Raw genomic sequence first — 21,704 nt, forward strand, 5'->3', positions numbered from 1 at the left:
GCTGCCTGACTATCCTAGAGTGCAGTTGAAAGCCTGGGTCTCCCCTGCCCAAACCTAGGGTAATACACCTTCATGACCTTCGTGCTCTATTTTCCACCTATTTTCTTCTGCAAGGTTCCCATGGGGGTATGCAAGAAATTTTTCAAGATGCACTTAGGTATTGTCTATCAATGGTGATGAAGGCAGTGATGAAGACATGGCTCTTCCAAAGATATTCATGTTTCACCTGGGTTTTCCTCCTAGGCTTGAGGCAGTTTAGTGGCTGTAGGGCATATGTGCATGATAAGGGAAAAGAGACAGACAGCAAAATCCCTTAGGACAGACTGACACCCACCTGCACCAGCCAGGCATTCTGATAAGAGTTGCTTACTGTGTTCTTACTACGCCTTCTCCAGGTGAACCTGGCACAGGTGGCAAATGCCTTCCTGCGTAGTTCTGGGTCAATAAAATGCAACAGAAGGGTAGAAGATGTAGATTTTGACTGGTGTATGATAGATAAGAAGGATCACTGACACTTAGACTAGGCTTTAATTGCCTTTTTTCAACAGAGCTGTGACTTTCAGTTCATTATAGTTCAGCTTTACTTTAGTGTTGCCAGGAATGGAATAATGTTGCAATATTTCTTAAATAAGCCAAAGAAGGAAATAGGCTAATACTTGTGATTCAGCATTGTGAAGGAGATTAGAGCAGAGGAAGCAATCAAGGCAGTAAGGAAGTCTAGGATCACACATACATGAGTCACCCATCATGAGACATTCAAACCAATTCTTACCTTTGTTTGGAGTGGATTCATCTTGCTTGTCTCCTTTAGGTTTTGCTGGTGGAGGTTCTGTCTCAAATGGATTTTCCTCTTGTTCATTTGATTTTTGTGCCTTTTGTTTATTTCTTCTTTTATTTTCTTCTGCTTGCTAATGACAGGGAGAGAGAGATGGCATTTCTTAGACCCAAACAGTCTCTCTAATATTTAGTAAAACACAAAAAATTGTTAATTCTCTATTCTTACACTTTGTAACTTCTTTTTAAGTTCCAAGTTAGCTTCCTTGTAGGATTTGGATGTTGCGTTGAGATAATAAATGCTCAGGCTAAATTTTAAAAACAATAGTTTCTTGTTAGACAAGGATTTAAATGTAAAGACTCAGAACATTCCTTTAGCAATCATTACAGTTGTGAAAATATAAGGTTTGTATCTTTTTCTCATTTATTGTGCTTAATATTGTACTAATATTTTGACAATGAATAATGTGCTTCCTTACATTATGAAGAAGGCACTGTCATTTCTGGGGGGAAAATGAAAGAAATTATTCTATCCATTAATATTCTACGTTGAATCCTATAGTATTTAAGAAAGATGTTCCATTAAATAGTGCTTAACTATGAAATTACATCTATAAAATAACTTATAAAAGTTAATTCTCATGACATACCATAAAAATGAGTAAATCATATTTATGAAAACTTCTGAAAAATATTGTAAGCAATCTGAAATACTGTCAAGAAAACAACCAAAATAATAGTCCCTTTTTTCCCCCAGTTATTACTTCCTTCTTCTGCTAAGAAAAAACATAAGAACATTTTCATTTTCTAGGGTATGGAATTACTATTCTGACAACTTTATGAAATTAATAGTTTTCACTATCCTGATTTAATAAAAAAATCTGCTATGAAGTCTTTAATTGACATAAGCAGTAAATAATTAATCAGCATAAGCTGTTTCCTCTGCATTGCCTGATTTTGCCTTGTATCTTTCCTCTTTTTTTCTTCTCTTTATTTTTAAATACCTGTCCTTAACCTTTGTAGCTGAGGGTTAAAATAGAATCTGGACTTAAGAGAACCATGGCAAAATTTCATCTCAATCTTTCATATTGCTCATATAAAATCTTTTGTAATTTCTGTTGTTTTCCATAATGTATACATTTACTTGCAGTTCTGCAATGCAAAATTAAATCCCAGTGTATCTTTGTATTAAATTAAATTTTAGTTCAGCAGTATACTAATACCCAATATAATAACCCAATCAAGCAGGTTACAATACCTTGATAAAATAGGACCCAATACAATCTCTAAGAGCAAATATTCCAGGGCTATTTTTCTTTACCAATTACTGAGTTACTCACAAAAATCTCTACTAGCCTTATTTCACAAAACCTCCAAAACCCTATCTCACACTCCTGTCTCAATAATATAGAGTCTTTATCAGTTAAAGGCAATGAAGATCATATTCACTGAAAGTTATTGAGTATAACTCTGCTACATGATGTTCATGTTTCTGTTGAACTTGCTAAGGACTCGTGCTGTTCTGCAAACTGGACAAGCTGATTGATGTCAAGACATTAAAAATTCCCTATGGCCTTTTATGCATTTTAATAGTTTTCTATCTTTTGTGGCAGGACCAACATTTTTTAAAAGTATAACTAGAGCAAAAAGAAAGCCATTGAACAGAAAGAGATATCAATTTTTCTGCAAGTGTGCATCAAGTATGTGCAAAGACTCATGAATTGTTCAAGTCTCTCATCACTGTCCAATTAGCACTGCATTTCTTAGATATTCAGGCAGTGATGATTCAGAATGAAATAAACTTATCAGACCTTAGATAGAGCAAGCATTGAGTTAATATTCTGTACGTACACCATCAGCAATATAAAGGGTAGGATAAGTCCAGGGTTAGAGGCATAACCAAATACCTTCCCAAACCAGGAAGGAAAGTCGTGCTCCAGAGTTTCTGATATGACTTCAAACATTCTAGTCTTCCCACTATTAAACAGAAAAGTTGACAATATCATGCACAAATATTACAGCAACTATGAATATATAAGTTAATCACATCATATCAAACCTGGAAAAAAAATAATATGGTATGTTAACATTATGTAAAACTTTACACTCTGAAGGGAATATTGTCTAAAGTAGTATTTATGTATTATAAGAGAGAAAAAGGACACCAAAATTCTTATTGTATGCTAAAAGATTTTGCCAGGTTACTACTACAAAGTATTCCTCAGTAAATCAATGTATGAGTTATAAACTCCTTATCACCAACCAACAAACAAATAATTATTTTTCTCTATGAAGACCTGGGGGAAAAAATTTCAAATCCTCTTTTTTACATTTGACAAGCAAATAGTTGTCTGCTTGCAATTGTTTTTTGTTCCGCCTAATTCTCCTTTCTCTTTGATGTGTACCAATGCTACACAAGTCAGGGTTGTGTTTCAGGATATTTTCATTGTTGTTGCAGCAATATAGTTACTTTCATAGAAAATTGTGTCAGCTTATTTATAAATGTATTTTCTCCCTAGACTATTTTCCTTCTAAAGTGTATCAATAGATGTTCTGAAAATCCCTTTCTGCCTATTTTGCCTTTTTCTGTGCCTCGTGACACAGAAGTTTGTCATTTTTAACCTGGACAAGACTGGAAAAATGGGTCTCTGTGTATCAATTCTAATTAGTAGTTTTACTTAATTGTAGGAATTGTCACCAAAATGCTGTGTGATTGTCCAGTCATTGAAGATTTCTGTTACTGCTTTTCAGTTCAGGTAAAGAACTTCTTTTTCTTAATTCAGTCTCAATGTTTACACTCCCTTTCAAGTCATATAAAAATTTTCAAGGTAGAATTCTTCAGACCTGTCCTTTCTCTCTATATGCCCTACCCACTCACAGTAGATGAGAAATTCCATCCTCTGCTCTCCTCATGCTCTTTCAGCATGCACAAAGCTTTTTCTACTGCACTATTGCTAACTCTGTTCTGTCTTCCCTACTCTTGGAAGGTCTCTGTTGAATTGTGTTGCTTTATTTATTTATTTATAAATAATATATATTTATTTACTAGTTATTCTACTGTAGCATTACCTATACCGAGTCTGAATGAACCTTCATCAGTTTCAAGTGCTGCCATCAAAAGTTACATTGAAGGTTTCACTTTTTGAGGAAGAACAACATATCTCTGCATGTGACAGAGAAAAAGTGGTAAGCATTATCCTTCTCATTTTGAAGAGTAATCTTACCATTTAGTTAATACCCAATTCAATAACTGCTGCTACTCAGATCTGACCTCTAATATTTCCCTCAATATTTTTTTGCTAAGACTCAAAACAAAGAAATCTTAATTTGTATCTCTTGTTTTGTTGTAATTTCTTCTTTAAATTCAAACAGTTTTCTGTGTCATCAGAATTTTTGTCATGTCATGTGATTCTCCCATTTAGGTACCTGTGACTATGGCAATGGCAATCTGTCATTTTGCCTTTTGCCAATTTAATATGGTGAGACTTCTGCTCCATTACAAAGTTCCATGGGGATCATATAGATGTCATTTTAGTCACAACAGTAATATATTATTTAAGTCTTTAATTGCAACCAGAGTGCCTCTTTTATGGTCCTTCCACTCTTGCTTTGTTAATATTTTGCTGAAAAACAAAGGCTAAAGACTTTTAAATTTTTTATTTCTTATCTTTTCTGTTGTCATGTGATACAACACATTATATTGTATCCCATGTTATGTGGCAGGTAATGATTAAAATTATACTAGTCTTTCCAGGTACTCTGTACAGGAGAAAGTGTAGCAAAGTCTAATCTTGAATACAAGATGTGTTTGCAGGGTAGGCTTAGGTGTTTAGAAAAAGTCCATGATTATGGAGGCTTTGAAGAATTTAAAAACAAATTCAGCTTCACAATGGTAGTACAGACACATGAAAAGCTGTGAGCTGGAAAGAACTGAGGCATCCAAAGACTGAATCACAGTACATTTATCACCCTCACGAATTCTGATCTGCCCTTTGTACAGGGCATATATTTCCTAACAGCCATCTCTTTTAAACACAACAGGCCACTGCTCTACTCCATCAGAATAATTTTTCTTCAGTGCAGCAGTTATAATATTTTTTTTCATTGAAATTGACAAAAAGTTTTTCTGTTCTAGAACTCATATAAAACTTTTTAAAGAATTAGTCAGTTTTCAAGGATTCCCACTTCAGGAATTATCCACAATGAGAAATACATCACAATTAAACACTCAGCATATCAAGTGCTGATGCTTATTATAGAGGCACTTTTTCATTACTGCATCATTCACTGTGATGTATGGAAGCAGTTCATTACAACAGTTGCAAAAGATGGAAGTAAAATGCAAAGAACCTGAAAGGACCACAGTCAAAAGATGGTGGAATGGAGACAATGGTGTACACAGCAGGCAGTGTGGAGAGAAAGAGGATGAAAAGCAGCATGGCCATGTAGAAGTTATTGGATCTGGAAGCCTTGAAGACCCGTTCTTGGGGGACATTGCAGCACATCACTGCCCAGCACTGCAGATACATCGATGTGTGGAGGCGGAACACATTGATTGCTGGGAGACATGGAGCATAAAAAGATCCCATCCTAGAAGAGAAGCAAACACATAAAATAACCAGTATATTATAGGATTTCCATATTTCCAGGTGTGCCACACATTCTGTCACTGTGTTTTCCACATTGTGCACTCAGAAATTCATATAGCCACTTTATGGGGTTTTTTTAACTGGTCTTTGCTCTTTTTTAAAAAGGGTTTAAGGTGTATGTAGACAATTATCTGTATGAACTTTTTGTTCCTAAGTCCTTTTTCTCTGCAAATCAAATGAGGATTTCATGAAATGTTATGCGCTCTTAAGTTTTCCAGGTAGCATTTTGCTTGTGTCATGTAAAGAATAGATAGCCATAAAACTAGGTATTACCAATTTCTACATCTGTGTATAAACAAAATAATTGCATTCATAATTTAGTATTTTTATTGATATACTAGCACTTTTTTTGGAAGGATATTTTTTCTTAATTGACATTTATTTTAAATACTGTTGCCAGGGTTATTTAGGCTTCATGCCAACAATCTGTTTATTGACTCTGTTAAATATGTTTTTTTCCTTATTATATATGGTTGCACGGTTATAACACTGAAAAGTTAGCACATTTTTATTTTTATCACACCTTGTTTCTTGTGTCATGCTGACTGAAGAGCAGCTAAGTTCATTTTCTTGGCCAGATGGTACAGAATACAAGAGATTGGGAACCTGCTTCTTCCTTAATCTTATCAACTCAGTGCAAAATCCTGATATACATGGTCTAATAATCTCAGTCCGTAACTAGTTTTGAATTGCTCCAACTAATTGCCGTGTACCAGACTTTGGTACATGCATCAAATTAAAGAAATAGGATCAAATTCTATCAAATTAAAGAAATTGGATATGATCAGGATTTTAGAAAAAGCCTTCCCAGATTCAGATAAATCCCACCATCCTGCAGATACAACATGTTTTGCCACACCTACCAGATCATGCCTTGGTTAAAAATCAGTCCCAGCACATTTCCACTAATATCAAACTCAGAATATGATGGCTGAAAGAAATTATACAGATGTTTTCATTAGGTTTCAACACAAAGGGTTTCAAATTGAGTTAGAGTAGATGAAAACTCTCACTTTGAAGAGTAGCAGCACATTGGCATCATGTTAAAAAGTCTCTTGCTGAAACCTATCAGTGAAAGATGAAATAAATTATATAATTCAAGGCTACAAGGTAGTCTTTAATATAGTTTGCAGCACTTTACTGAAAATCTTTCTAACATTTGTTCAGAGGCAGGTGCTAATTGAAAATTTATAATCATATTGGGTACTGGGTAAATCTTAAAACAACAATTCAGAAAATTTCCATTGGAGTCGCCACTGGTTGTCAAATTATTTTATCCTCCAGTATAGCACCAGCAGTGAAATTTAATGTGAGGAATGTGATTTAATTGATTTAATACCTAATTGAATTCTTGCACTATTTTTCTTTTTTTTTTTTTTTGTCATATTTCAGCTATTGTAGTTTTCTTGAAGTTTTCCTTTTAACATTGATAGAGGTTGTCAATCATTTTCCTTTTTTTAACATGAATATCTTATTTATAACTTGAATGCTTGATTCTAATTTTTGTTTAAGATTCAGAACTTTAAGAACTTCATGGGGACTCATTATCTCTTTCTTTGCTGCAGAAAGCCCTGTATTATATATTTTATCTCCAGTGTGAAAGAAAAAATCTCACAAAAATCACTTAGCCTTTGATTTCTGAACTAATACTTTGACCCTTCATTCTGGTTTTTCAAATCTTTAATCACTTGCCCATCTCTTCTTTTACCTTAATTATTGATTTTTTTATTTATTAATATATCCAGTTGTTATATCCATTGAATACTGAATTTAAGCAACAATTGAAAGGAAACACATGTTAATTTGTGTTCATATGGACCAGATCAAAACTTTCTGCTAAGAAATTGGTGGCTTTAAAATTTTTATACCTGAATGTCAGTTTCAAAGATATTACTTACACATTTATAAATGTTTTTATATAATTATCCACCATAGCAGGTGTCTTGCATGATTTACCATAATGACGGACAAAAAGACCATGAGTAATGCATATATTCCAGTTAATAATTATATTGATAACTGATAGAGGGTAAGAGGGTTATGAGATACAAAAATAATGATTCCCTTATGGCTGAAACAAGACAAAAAGATTCTACTGAAGTCTTCAATTAAAGCCACAATTTTGACTTGTACTGTGCTGTGCTATTAGGATACTTGAAGCTCCTGCACTTTCTGTGTAATTTTGTGCCTATACACATATATTTATGTTTTCAGTGAATTGATATACTTATGTCACATGTATTTATGAGGTTGCTAAAATAAGGGGGAAAATTAAATTGATGACTAATATTACATTTGAAAAGCAGTTGATTAAAGAAATCTGTATAGGCTAGAAAGAATATAAAAAGAAACTTGGAGATATTAATAAAATCATACAGAATGAAATAATGTACCACTGCTTTTTGTAACATAGGTGCTAGCAATAATATATTAAATAATTTTAAACCAAATTTTTAAACAAATAAAAAGAAGGTCTTCCCAAAAAACATGCAAGTTAATCTCTGGAATTCTTCACCAGTGGACATCTTGATCATCAAAAATATTTTTCTTGTAGCAAAAGGCTGAAAATTAATGGATATATATCCATGGCCACTAACCACAGAGAGATAAGTATAGCTACTTCCTAAGGAAGGTTTTCAAAGGAGCTATTTCCAGAAATTCAGTGATTTCCAGTTTCAACTTCCACTTCCAGCTGTTGTTTCAGGCAGCTTACTGGACCTGGGGACCACAATGGACCAGACCATTACAGACATTCCTATATAATGCCAAATAAAAATGTCAATTATAAAACGGTTTCAGGATCCCCTACAAGCAGATATATTGTTGTCCATTTTTCTACTCATGCTATATTCAAACTCTTCCATTTGATTTTGATATTGCAACAGCTATTACCTGTTTGATCACAACCTGACTAGCTGGTAGACTTTATCTCCATCCCTACACTAGTCCAGTTAGAAGGTAAAACCTAGAAATAATTCTGAAATTTCATGGGAGTCAGCAAGTAAGAATGATATTGCTGCACCAGAGACAAGAGTTTTTTAACAGAAAACATGAACATTTTCACTTCCTCTGAAAAACGGGATTTCCCAAGATGCATTTCTTAGCAATGCAAGACATTTTTAATGTGTATGAAGATAAAATTTTGATGAAAGAAGGTGAAATTTGCAGCTATGATGACTGCTTATGCAGAGGTACCCTTGATAGTCTTAAATCACATAGCTCTTTTCTGTACTTCTCAGTAAGTACAAAAGAGGTTTCAGGAGCTTCACAAGCTTTTACAATATATGACTACTACTTAAAAGATGAAAAACAGCTTTTCAGACCCCTGAAAGAATAAGTAGCTGGCAAATTTAACTTGGATCAGGTCAGTGTGAGACTGCAAATCTCAATTCCCAAGTGAAGAATTCTACGTCTGCTTATGTTATGGGCCTTACTAACTTTACATCAGCTAAACTAATTCTAAGGAGATAAAAAATATATATAGAGAGAGTAATACTTCTAGAACAGGATCTTTCATATTTTTCTCCACAAGAACTATGTGCTTGAAGACCCTATCCAATCAATGAGACTGTATTCTGTGAAATGTCCAAATAGTGAATGTGTGAAAAATGTGTGTTCTTAAAACAATATAAATTTCCTCTTACAAAATAAAATAAATTAAAGAAGTCTTAAGTTACCAAGGTCTAAAGAAGAAAAATATTAAGAACGTCAAATGCAAGAAAAACTAACACCATGTAGTGCAGGAATTTTTAAGTTGGTGTATCTAACTAAAAGTTAACTCTGTAGCATTGAAAGGAAAATGAACTTCATTACTAAATTGTGAAGTGATGGAGAGCAAAGATATTTAAAATCAGATACTTACAAATCCATATTCCAAATCCCAGCACCAGCAATAATTGAAAAACCTAACAAAGACAGCTCTCAAGAAATCGCCGATTAGAATTGTGATGTATGTTGTCATCATGTCGGAGACTGTCAGCCGCACAAATTCCTGTTAGAGCAATATTCTTTTTTAAAAATACATTTAAGAAATTGATAGTTACTATAATAATTAAGTACTGTAGTATATCCATAATTGTTCTTATCCTGCTTCAACATGGACAAAAGTCTTAACTTTTCTCTTTCCACTGATTCTGTAATGTGCCAGAACTACTGCCCCTAATTTTTTTAGAGTTCTTAAACTGCTTTTGACCCCTTTGACTTTGAGAAGATTAAAAAAAAAGAAAAGCTAATGGCTTCTTTCTCAAGGAGTTTCAATGTCCAGTGGATATGGAGAGGAAGGAAGAAGCTCTTAATGCAAATCCTCATGCCTCTACTTTTATTTTAGGCTTTCTTTGTTTCACTAAAACCTGCTGTAACAGGCCTTACCCCAACAGTCCAGAAAACTATTACTCTCCCAGATATGAAACTAAGGGTAAAATTGTTTCATTTATGAGCTTTTGGTGTTCTTTGCTTCTTATTCAACATCAGTGAAAAGTGAGGGGCTGATTTTTCTGCCTATATGGTCCCTGCTGATGATTTATTCATTTGGGAGGACAGATTGTCAGAGTGATGGAGAAACAACAAAATTGATTCAATAGTAAATTTGAAGTCATGGACAAATCAACAACAATGAAGTAGGATCAAATAGAGGGAAAAGGCATGTTAGAAAATTGTTTGGAAACCAAATTTTATGCTAGTGGGTCGATAAGAATGAATATTCAACTGAACCAAATCAAATATTTGAGCAGATTTTCTACTAAACTTTTATTGTTCTTTGGCATTATTTTGCTTGGCTAAAGACAGAAATGCCTTCTCAAAAGCATACTGTTGTAAGAGCTACCTTACATATATGTCCCTTTTGAGCTGCTCCTTTATTTTTTTTTAATTAGTAGACAAGCAAGGCAAAGACAGCATCAGGAAGAGAAAAATAAATTAGAAGGATAGAGGAAAGGAGAGGGAAAAAATAAATGCTTTCAATTCTGTCAACTAACAGAAGAAAGAATTTCCTGTTAGACAGGATTCAAAGAAAATAAAATCATTTCTAAAAAACTTTTAGTTCAAGAGAAATTCCCACATCTGTTTCTTCTCATATTTTCTCATGTAAATGACACTTGTTAGCCAAAATAAAGAGGATTTAGATATAGTATCTTGTAAGAGATTTTATGACTTATTTTCAGATCTGAGCTCCAAGCAGCTACATTACCTGTCCTACCATTGTTTCCCAGCATGGCCCTCTGGGGACATCAGCAGGATCCACCTGTATTGGAGGAGCAGTTGAATTCTCTGGAATAGTACCATTGTACAGACTGGCTTCCCATATTGTCATGTTATATTTCACTATCTTTTCTTCTTCCAACTAAATAAAGAAATAAATCGGGGTGGGGGGAGGGGGAAATCAACATGAGCTTGTTACTAACCCGCAAGTTTGTCTATTCAAAAATTCCCATTACTAGCTTAGGTAAATGTAATTTGCAGAACAGAAATAAAAGAATGTCTTTCACTGATAGGTCTGGGACTGACTGGAATGCCTCAATGTTGCCCTGCAACATATCAAACATAGTGAAGGGAAGTAAATATCTTGCCTTGAGGTTGATTTCATCCATTAGGGCAATAATGAAAGTGTAGAGATTGCCAAGAAAAAGAGCAAAGATTCTTCCCAGCTGCCATCTTAGAGCAATTCGAGGGTGATAATTTTCCAGAGAACTGATTACATCAAATAAAGTTGGACAGAACATTCCTAAAAGTGACATAACCGTGTTCACCTGCGGAGGGGGAAAAACTGTTACAGTGAGATGTCAGAGATACATTCTTCTATTAATTCTGATTTGGGTGAGAACTGTATTTCTATTGCTACTTTTTATTTGGTATTTGATTTAATAAAAACCAAAATACACTCTGAGTATCACAAGCTGATGAAATCCACACACCATCCTAGCCTGCCTAGTGCTATTAATTTCCCCCTTCCATGACACACTAGACAAATGTATCTGAATTGTGTTCTGACAGAATCAGGAACTGCTGATATGGAGAGGGAGATAAAGGGTTTACAGCATTAAAGAGAGAGAAAGGGAGTCAGAGAGAAAAGGGTCTTTTCCACAAAGTCATCAGCATCCCTTTATTATGCTGTGAACTTAAGGAACACATGACAAAAATATATTTACCCTGGATTTCTCTGTCACATATAAACCATGTTCAATCCCTTAATGAATCTAGTATAAAGAAATTTTCTACAAAAGCAGCTTAATATTTTCATGAAGAATGTCAATTTACAGATATTGCTCCTTGCCTTGCATGTTGGAGTTGCACTTTTGTTTACTCAGTTTTACATTAGATGCTGGGACTTTTTCTGATCAAATTCTCAATTTTTATATTAATGATGCAAACATAAGAAAATTTGATCTATAGAATAAGAAAAATGTGTAAGTTTCACTCAGAAGCCAAATATATTTATGCAATTAATCATTAATATCCAATCAAAGAGAATGTTCTGTACTCACAAATATGTTAATTACCTGTCCATAGGAACATTTTGTAGCCAAATAATGTCAGTATTGCTTTACCCACTCTGCTTTAGAGACACACCTGCTTCAGATCTTAGTTCTTTCACCTTAGAAGTATATTTTTATTACAGAAAAAAAGCAAAACTATGAATATAAAGACAAATGTTGCCTACTTTCCGGATTACATCATAACCTAATATAACATCCTTTGGTAGCCTAGTTCTTGTTAGTTCAAATCTGTTACCACACCTTTAAACTGAGAGAAAGTTTAATTCCTCCAAGCTCTGTTGTCTCAGAGCTTGTGCTGCCTTAAATCAAGAAGTTTGTACACAATTTTTCCATCAAATTAAATGTGATAACAAGTAACTGAATCCACTCTCAACAGCCCTATTTCTCTGGATTCCAGAAGTGGATTATTTGATATTTTACTGTTACTTTCTCAGTCAGGCTTTGGTGCTGAAAATTCTTGATTGACTTTCCTTGTTCCATCATCTCCCATCTCATCAGCTTTGTGAGGCTAACACCTTTTTGCCTTACTTTAAGTCAGATATGCACTTTACACTCCAGCTCAGAAGATAAGCTTGAAGTAACAAACTAGTTTTACAACATGCACAGTAGCATTTTTGCTAAGAATGTAAAACCTTCAGAGGTTTTCATACAGCACAGTGACTTCAAGTGAATTCACACTCTGTTGTCACAAACAAAATCACCATCTTCACTATACACCTCTATCAGGCAGGATGAATCTGTGTTTGAGGAAAGCATTAGGCACAGACTAGGCACAAAAAAACTTCACATGGGACTCATGGACAGGGCAAGTGGAACTGGAAGGCATCAGTTTCAACCTGTTGCTACACTGCAGAGTTGTGTTCTTGAGGTCCCAAATTACTTTCTCTGTGCCCACAGATCAATCAGTCTGCTTGCGCCAGTCTCAGGAGGAAAAGCAAGCAGAGAGATATAAGTAATTATTTTCTTAGATATTTCCCACTTACACAGAGTATTTAAGTTACTGGGGAGTGGGGGGGGGGGGGGGGGTGCAGAGGGTGGGGTGGGGTGGGGTGGGAAGGCAACATGCAAAGCACAGGAACACAGTTTCAAGCCACATCTATTATAGAAATAGCACGAACTTCATTTCTTTCCCACCACCCGTAGTTCTCCAGACCTTCCAAGGCAAATTGCTGGGATCTTCTGACAACAAAAAAGATGAGGTAACCACTTCCAGCCAGTGTGCATAGGGCTAAGAAGTTAGCAAGAACCCTTAGGAATCGAGTCAAATGAATATTTTCTTCTTTTCGGCTCTCCTGCTCCTCCACAATTGCTTCCTGCACTTGTTAGAAAGAAAAGAATATTATGAATACTTTAATGGTTAAGGCCCCACATTGTTTCCTCAATTGTTAGGAGTCAGTTAAATAAATTACAAAGATGCAAATGGATATCCGGGTTTCAAGTTTTGAGATTAATGTGTATTATCTCATAAAGTCTTGGTCAGGTCCTGGAAGATTCTGGGATTTTGGCCCCGCAAGGTTTTCTTTGCCCCTGTTGAGTGTGCCCACAATGAGTCTTGTTGCACTTCTACTCATGTATATAAAAAAAAACAGCACATTCTTTCAGCTTGCAAGGTGATACAAGGTTGAGTGATACAGCAGGATAAATGTGTGATTGTCTGTCAGAAAAGGAAATATCATGTTTTAAAAATGTGCATTTGTCAGAAAAGAGGAAAATGTTTTACTCTGAAAGTCAGCAATTCAGAAAGAATGAAAAGTTAGTTGAGATGTAGGATACTTAAAAAAAAATGGACAGTGCAGAGCTTCAGACTGCAGAACAAAATGTTTGCTCCACATTTATCCCTGATCATAACTGATAAAAATTAAGATTCTGAGGCAAGTATAATCCACAGCTTTTACTTTTGCCAGGTGAAAGAGCTTTTGGTCTGTAGTGTTCTCATGAAAGGAAGTTTTGTTACAGCTTCTGACTTTGTTTAGAGATCTGTTGCCTAGAGGGGAAGCTGAATGGCATTGTAATACTTGCCTTTAATGGCTCTGCTCCTTTTACAGTATGTGTTTGTCACATAAATGACAGAAGACTGCAGCAGCTTTCAAACAAAACTCCCATGGCCTCACCCAAGCCAAGACTTCACCCTTTCTTGCTTGTTTGTAACGATTACAGTAAAGCTTTGCGAGTTTATTTCTCAAAATTAAGCCTTTTTCTTGACAGATTTGTATACTTTCCCAAACAGACAGATTCAACTCTTTCAATCAGTATTTCTCCAGTATTTGGTTTCTTGGAATCTTCTCTTGATGACTTACTCTTGAGGGCAGTTTTCTGTTATGCCTGCAGCTGAGGAGGTGGGCAGGGTGAGGGGCTGTGGTGGCTGTGCCACTGCTGTGGACAGGAAAGGTGTGGCTGAGCAGAGCAGCTCGGTGCTCGGTGCTCCAGCTCTATACAGATTATTTTATTATTGTGTCTTATGATATTTTTTCTCTGTAGCAAGAGAAGTTGACAATGTGAGGCTGCCAAAAAGGAAGTAATATTTTAAAAACAGTTTTTCAGACAAACACCATAGAAACTGGAAGGCACAGAGATAAGAAAAAGAAAAATATTATTTTTACAATAGAATCAGTTTTCTAAAACTGGTACTGTCAGCACAGAAGACACAAAAAATGCTAATGTTATTTCTTTCACAATTAAAAAGAAAAAAAAATCTGATGGCAAGACACAGAGATCCAGAAGGGTGTACATACAGATGCCAGTCTGAGTACACATTTCTGAGCCTCAGCACACCTAACTCTTGACCTTAATTCTGCCTGATTCACACCAGTGTGAAAGCCAAATCATATTGTCACTCCTTAGTAAACTCTGTTTTACCTTAAAACTTGTTGTGATGGAGGCAAACTTATTATCTGCTGTCTCAGGATTGCCAATAAGATAGTCCCAACTTGTGAACATTTTCCAGCTAAAATTAAAACTAGTGTCATCCCCACCACCGTCATCATTTGCATTCTTTGCCATTCTACAAAAAACACAAAGACACAAGAAGAATCTGTTAGCACTAGTTCTGCTTTGTAGGCATGACTTTTAAATGGTTTCTAATTTCTATTTTTTTCCCTGAAAAAATCTACATCATTCTTGCTTTACTTAATCTTTATTTATGCTTTACAGTTATGCTAAATCTTTACTTCTGAAACAAGTGTGCAAGATGGAGATTTTTCACATTTAGAAACTTTATGAGCTCACCACACATATTTTGATGAGAAAGAATAAATGTATTTCATTAATCTCTCAGACAAATTTCTGGATAAGAAGCTTAATAGAAAAACAATATTGAGAACATCTCTTAAATAGAAAGGTGCAAAGCATCCTGAATTGCAATAGACTTTATTAGAAAGTTTACAAATAGAAAAAGAAGAAAAAATCCATTAAGCAAAATATTCTAAAATAACAATAAACAAAATAAATACATAAATAAAGCAAAATACATGTAAAAAGAATATAAGAAATATTCTAAAATAACAAGATAGAAGAAAATGTAGTTGTAACATATAAAACAGCACTCATACAACAATCTTTCCTATCATCTCCTCTGCAGATACAAAAAGATTTATTACAGAGTCCAGAAACATCAGATAATTCATTCAGAGAAGTATTTATTCAGATTAAACTTAATCTTGTCTCCAAAGTTCTCTGTTTTAAATAGGTTTCATTTATGAAATAACCATGGTATTGCTTTGCATACTTTGTTGTCTAATTCAAGTCATTAAATACAAGGAAAGAGTGTGCTGATAAGGCACAAGTAACTTAATGTTCAGTATTTCTGGTCAGGAAAAGGTAATGCTTACTTTAAATCTCAATAATGCAGCAAAGCTATATTATCAATATAATTGCATTTTATGTACCAAGTTTTTAAAACTCCAATAAAACACATGCTCTGAAATTCAGGATGAGAATAGTAAGTAAATAATACAGAAAATCTTTTTGAGATGCCAAAAATCAATGCCAGGGTTGGTTTTACCCAGCAGAGTCAGACATCATGAAAGGTTCTTAGTGATTCTTGACCTGCTTCTGATATATAGATGAAGATATTTCTTTCTCAAGAGTGTCTAATGAAATAATGGGCATTATGGTTAGAATATAATTTCTTTGCAATCAGAAATGTTTTTATTTTATGTTATACACTGCAAGAGCTGAAGAGAGGAACCCTACATCTAAATATTTCCCCTAAATAAAATAATCCTCACTATCTGTTCACATAGATCTTTTTCTTTTCTCAGTCAGCAGCAGAAAAATGATAGCACCTCCTGTTAGTTTCTGTGCTCAGTGTGCTTCTTTCTGGAGAAATAGAAAAGAGCAGAAGACTGTAAGAACTCTCATATGATTATCTAAATATTGGTCATCATTAGGGTCATATAGCTAAATGGAAAGTTCGCATATACAATATATTTTTTTTTCCTCAAGGATATTCCTTTGTTTTTTGGCTACAAGGTTTTCCTGGTATCAGGAATATTTCTTTGTCTGATTGAGAGTTATTGAAATAAAACTGTCTGAGACTAAAACTTTTCTAATCTTTGTAGTTCTTTTATCAAAAATATTTAAAAATCTATTTTTGAACTAAATAAATTGCTCTTTTATTGTACTAGTTTGTTTTCTCTCCAAAAATATATATATGTGACTGAAGACTTTTTTTTTCTCAAATGATTCTTACCTTATGTAGGAAGCCAATTTGAAAACAGAATATTAATTAATATGGTCCTCATGCAAGTGAAAAATACTGGCTTCAGAACAAAACAACAGAAATACACAAACTGCATTTTCCCTATATTTAAATGTGTCATTGAATATTGAACTGCAAGATTCTTAATTTTTTTGCTATAGGCTTTTCCACTACTAGAGGTGTACTACTGTGTTAGGTGGTAATCTTGCATGAACTAAAGGTATTACAGATTATATTAACTGGCAGCAATTACTGTGGACTGTGAACTACATGCAGAATTATTTGCCATATGGTTCTTTCTTGTGTTCTTCCAGCATAAAAGAGTCTAACTCACATAAAGTAGAAGGTAGATTGAATTCAGAATTCACTGAAGGTAGAATTATTGAATTCACTGATTTTAGATGAAAATCTACTGGATGCTAAGAATTATGAAAAGATGGACTGATAGTTCTCTTCCTCACTTTAAGCATTCATTTTTAATTTTGAAATTCAGGAGAGAAGTGTTCTGTTACTACAGTAAAGATGTATTCCCACTTTCACAACACTGTAACTCAACTTCTAGTGCAGAAGAACAGATAAGTAAACAGAGGTTGAAGGAATCTTACATAAGTTTGACCTTGCATTTGATCTTGCACTGTCCTGTACCTAGAATTAGTGCATTTTTAAAAAAGACAGTCTCCAGGGTCAACAGTGGAATTACCTGCCTTTTTGAATGTACTTTTTTCCAGAGCCAAGGAGAACTTACGTTCGAGTGACAATCATAAAGCTATAGCCAATTGACCCAACTCCAACAAGGAAATATGAAAGAGGCATCCTGAACTTGAGCCACCCGATTGTCCTCTGGTTATTGTAATAACCATAAAAGAGCACAGAATACTGTGCAAAGCCCTGAAAAATTAAGAAAAAAAATTATACTGTTACTTTTCTTATTAATTCACATAATCAGTAAATATATCAATAGCAATATATTAAAACATTCATTTCAGTGAATTCAAATCAGTTGCAGATACCACTATAAGAAAGGTCACAGGATAGAAAATGTGTCCTTTTATTTTAAAAAAAACATAGAATATTTCATGGCAACTTCAAAATCTTTTAAAATTGGTCATTAACAATCCCTCTACAATTTAATGAGTCAAAACTTCTTCATCAACATTCTTCTTGTAAAGAAAGAAACACATTATCTTACAGAATTTGTTTTTCACATTACTTGCAGATAAAATCTGCAAGTAATTTTTGACTTAATTTTCACCTTTCTAAAATTTATTTTTATGAATTTGATATGAAAATCTCATATGCCTTCTTTGTCTAATAACAGTTGTCTGCTTTTCACTTGGTGGTCATTCAGTATGTATGATAACCAATATGTAGGGGCATTTTAGAGGCGATTATTCAGTATGTAGATCTTTTGCATACTTAGACTCGACTCCAAGGCTGTAAAAAATGGAACATAAATTCACCATCTTTCTCTGCAATTCTTTTTTGAGTATCTTAATATGAATTACCCTCTATTCTACTGGTCAGACAGATGATTTTTCTAAATTTCAATAGTACTTTATTAACTGTAGGAAATTGCTGGTGTCTACATGGATCAATAGCTAAAACTTCCTGGTATTCCTCAGGTTAATGCAAGAACTCATCTCCTAAAAGAAGGCCAAAGCCAGAGTCTTTACCAGGACAGCTCAGTGCAGACACAGCAGCGGCAAACCTCCAGCTGGATGTAAAAATTCCAAGTGCAATATGTAATATTTCACCACATAATTGAATTGTAGACCATGCATAATTTTGACAGTAATAAAATAATATGAAGGGTTTGTGAATTAAAAAACCATTTGCTACCCTTTTGTTTTTCAGTTATCCACTTTCTTAAAAATTAGTAATACCTTTCTCTTGTTTATTTTTTCAAAACATGCACTTGATTTATTGAAGCTTTTGCTATATGTGAAATGAGTCACAGGCTTATTTGAAAAACCTAATTCACAGTTCTGAGCTGAAAATCAAATATTAATATATGGCACACAAAAATATTTTTCAAAATATCTTGATCCACATATCTCATTTTTCTTCATCTCTGACTCAATTTGAGATATGTACTTATGCATAAGGGATAAAAATACACTCATCTCTAATAAGGCAAATATTCTAATGACATTTCTTGCTAAGTGCTAGTAAAACATCTAGACCAGTTAGGATACATTCAGACTCAATAGTATGCATATTGCATAGTTTTGGTCACTAAAGCATCCTATAAATCCATCTTAGCCTAGGTTTCAATACAGCCTAATGCAGCTCTGGAGAGCCTTTTGGGTCCCAAAGTTATTAAAATGCCTTTTTAGTCTCTGTGTTCTGCAAATTAGGGGTAATTCTTGCCTGTGTACCACTCAGTTTATTGATTTCACAGCATTTTACCATAAGATTGGAAATAACTTCAACTCTGTAAAAGTAGGCATGCATGGAAGATCTCTTTCACTCCTTTCTGAGCTGAACACAAAATATTATTGATGTGTTACTGCAATAAGACTTGAGACTCTAATATTTTATGACTGGATTATAATCTGGAAACTATATGTTAAAACTGAATTCCCTTTGACATGTCAGAAATATGAATCAAGCACAAAAGAAAGCAGAATGGGCATTCTGAGTTCATCTTTTCTTTGCTTGTCTTAGAGAGTGGTTGGGTGTTATGATCCTTTTATAAAGAGATGTCTCTGCCCAAAATAAGGTGACCATAAGAGACCATTTCCTGAATTCAACAGCACAGATTTTACTTAACAGTTAAATGTGAGGGGGAGAGAGACAGAGAGAGAGAAAGAGATGGAGAGACAGAGACAGAGAGATTAAGTAGAAAGAGATCACCAGTAGAAAAATACCACTATCACCACGTGGATTCATGTGGCATCCTGCCAGTCCTTTTTCACCCTGGTCTTCTCAGTCCCAAGACATTCTTCTGTGGTATCACCTTTATACAGTCCAAGTTCCAGGTTCCATAAGGTTCTAGTGATGTGGGATGGCATGTGGATAAGCACTTGCTACCTTTCTCACAGTTTGCCACAGTGGGAATTTTTGTCCAGATGCTAACCAAGTCTTCACCCCTGTTAGGCCTGGAATTAACTCTCTACTGCAGCATCTGTGCTTACTGCAGGTTCTTACTGTTGGCTTATCTTATGGGGACAGTGTTTCCTACTGCATTTTTTAAGGACTTGGAGTTATTTGGTTTTGTTGAAGTTTTGTTTAGGTTAAAATATTAATTGCTGATGTGTGATCATCTATTTCTAAGTTACCTGGTAGCATATAAGTGTTGCTAGCAGATGAAAGGAACTATTTCCTGTGCTGTTTAAACAAAGGTGTCATTGTCTTCAGGGAATATTTGACAATCTCACATGCCTCAAGAAAAATTTTTTCCCCCCTCAATCTTTCAGGGGATCTGTCTCTTTCAATGCCTTATTCTATGTTTATTATGTTTGCTTTTGCTCCTTCTGTTGACTGCTCCATTGTTATTTATTGTACTTTCTTCTTCACACCTGTCAGTTTGTTTCTGACAATTATTAAAAGCTTTTCATGTCTTTCCACCACACCTTCATCCATCTTCTCTTGACCACATTTATGTTACAAGCTTTGTTCTGATCTGTACAAATCTCTTCTAGCCAATTCTCTTAACAAAATCTTGAATTTGCTATAATTCCTTTTTTCTCCAATATTTCCCTGATATTTTTATTTCTCATTTTATAATTTCAGTATAACTACCTAACTCTCCAGCCACAGGTTTAGATTCTTTCTTAATGTCACTCAAATATACAACTTCTGATGCACTAGAAGAAATGACATTTGATGAAGTAGTTACTGCAAAATGATACATACACATGAAAGATCTTCCAATCCTATTTTTATCCAAGGAGAACCCATCACTGGCATTGTATGTAAACAAAGGGATAAAATGTGTGGAGTTCACTGTTGCTTTTCACTTATTTTCTTCTCTTTTTTTTTTTTTTCTTAATTCATACTGCATTTTAAAATTCAGAATCTTAATCATATGAAAGAAGAAAATTACCAAATTCACATTTCAGAAATGGAAACCCAGTACCCCAGAATGGCAAACCAGCTTTGAAATATTTCCCCAGGTGTTTTTGGATTGCTACATATACTGAGATATGCTTGTGATTATGAAACTTCATTATTGGTTTTGTCTGAAAGAAACATCTATACAGAGAGATTGTGAAAAAATATGTAAATTCATTATCTTGAGAACTATCTCCTGAAATACTTCATATTAAATAATTGAACATTAAATAATGAAGTAATGGTGAATAAAAGTCATGCAGATACGCAATATTGCAAGATGATGCACTTACACTAAAATCCCAGAGGGTAGCAAAATTCATAGCAGTTGCTTCTTCAGCTCTTGGGACAGTTTTTCTAGGCAAAGAGCCATATGGTTTACCCATCAAAGCCTGAAACAAAAAAATGAGAGTGATTTTTATTTTAAAGCAAAATAGCAGCAAAGGAAATGGACAGTGATCTGTCATTTCTTTGAAAGACTGGTGTTATGTTCCTAAACTCCATAATGAGAAAGACCTACTTCTACAATTCCTTTCACTGCTCCTCACATTACTGATTGAAACCGTGCTTAACATATGCATTCAGTGGTGTGGTCTAAATTTACAGTTCCGCTAATATCAGTGGATTGCCAAATTGTGCCTCTTACATTCAAAGGCACAAAAGTCCATCCATATTTCTCTAATGAGTGGTGTTTATCCTGCAAAGACCAAAACACTAATTTTTCTTGCATTATGGATCTTATTGGGATATTTTAAATTAAAAAAATGGGAAGATGCTAGGGAATCAGCTTTTTGGATTCTGACAGTTCTCCTGCTGCTGGCTAAATGCTTGTTCAAGCACAGTACATCTCCTCACAGGGTCCTTTCCAGGCTCACCCTGAAAAGTGTTGGACATTTATTCTGTTTTGGCTTCTAAGGAAGACCACGGAATGACAGAATATGCTGAGTTGAAAGGGACCCACAAAGATTATCAAGTCTAACTCCTGGCCCTGCAGAAAGATCATCTCAAAGAGTCACATCATCTGTCTGAAAGTAT

At 34.5% G+C, this 21,704-nt stretch overlaps 1 protein-coding gene across 1 annotated transcript in view; it reads right to left on the reverse strand.

The window, feature by feature from the left end:
* The window catches only part of TMC1 (transmembrane channel like 1), a 55,522-nt gene that overhangs the window by 336 nt on the left and 33,482 nt on the right, over positions 1–21,704 (reverse strand). The window contains exons 8-19 of the mRNA XM_077790012.1: positions 20,963–21,061; positions 17,359–17,501; positions 14,771–14,915; positions 13,033–13,227; positions 10,988–11,167; positions 10,609–10,761; positions 9,286–9,414; positions 6,287–6,354; positions 5,125–5,364; positions 2,626–2,751; positions 1,004–1,082; positions 773–908 (exon numbers count right to left, since the gene is read on the reverse strand). Coding sequence (XP_077646138.1) covers positions 773–908; positions 1,004–1,082; positions 2,626–2,751; positions 5,125–5,364; positions 6,287–6,354; positions 9,286–9,414; positions 10,609–10,761; positions 10,988–11,167; positions 13,033–13,227; positions 14,771–14,915; positions 17,359–17,501; positions 20,963–21,061 — 1,693 coding nt within the window. The remainder of the gene's footprint in view (positions 1–772; positions 909–1,003; positions 1,083–2,625; positions 2,752–5,124; positions 5,365–6,286; positions 6,355–9,285; positions 9,415–10,608; positions 10,762–10,987; positions 11,168–13,032; positions 13,228–14,770; positions 14,916–17,358; positions 17,502–20,962; positions 21,062–21,704) is intronic.

This window comes from Lonchura striata, chromosome Z (genome assembly GCF_046129695.1).
Source record: "Lonchura striata isolate bLonStr1 chromosome Z, bLonStr1.mat, whole genome shotgun sequence".
NCBI classification, from domain to species: Eukaryota; Metazoa; Chordata; class Aves; order Passeriformes; family Estrildidae; genus Lonchura; species Lonchura striata.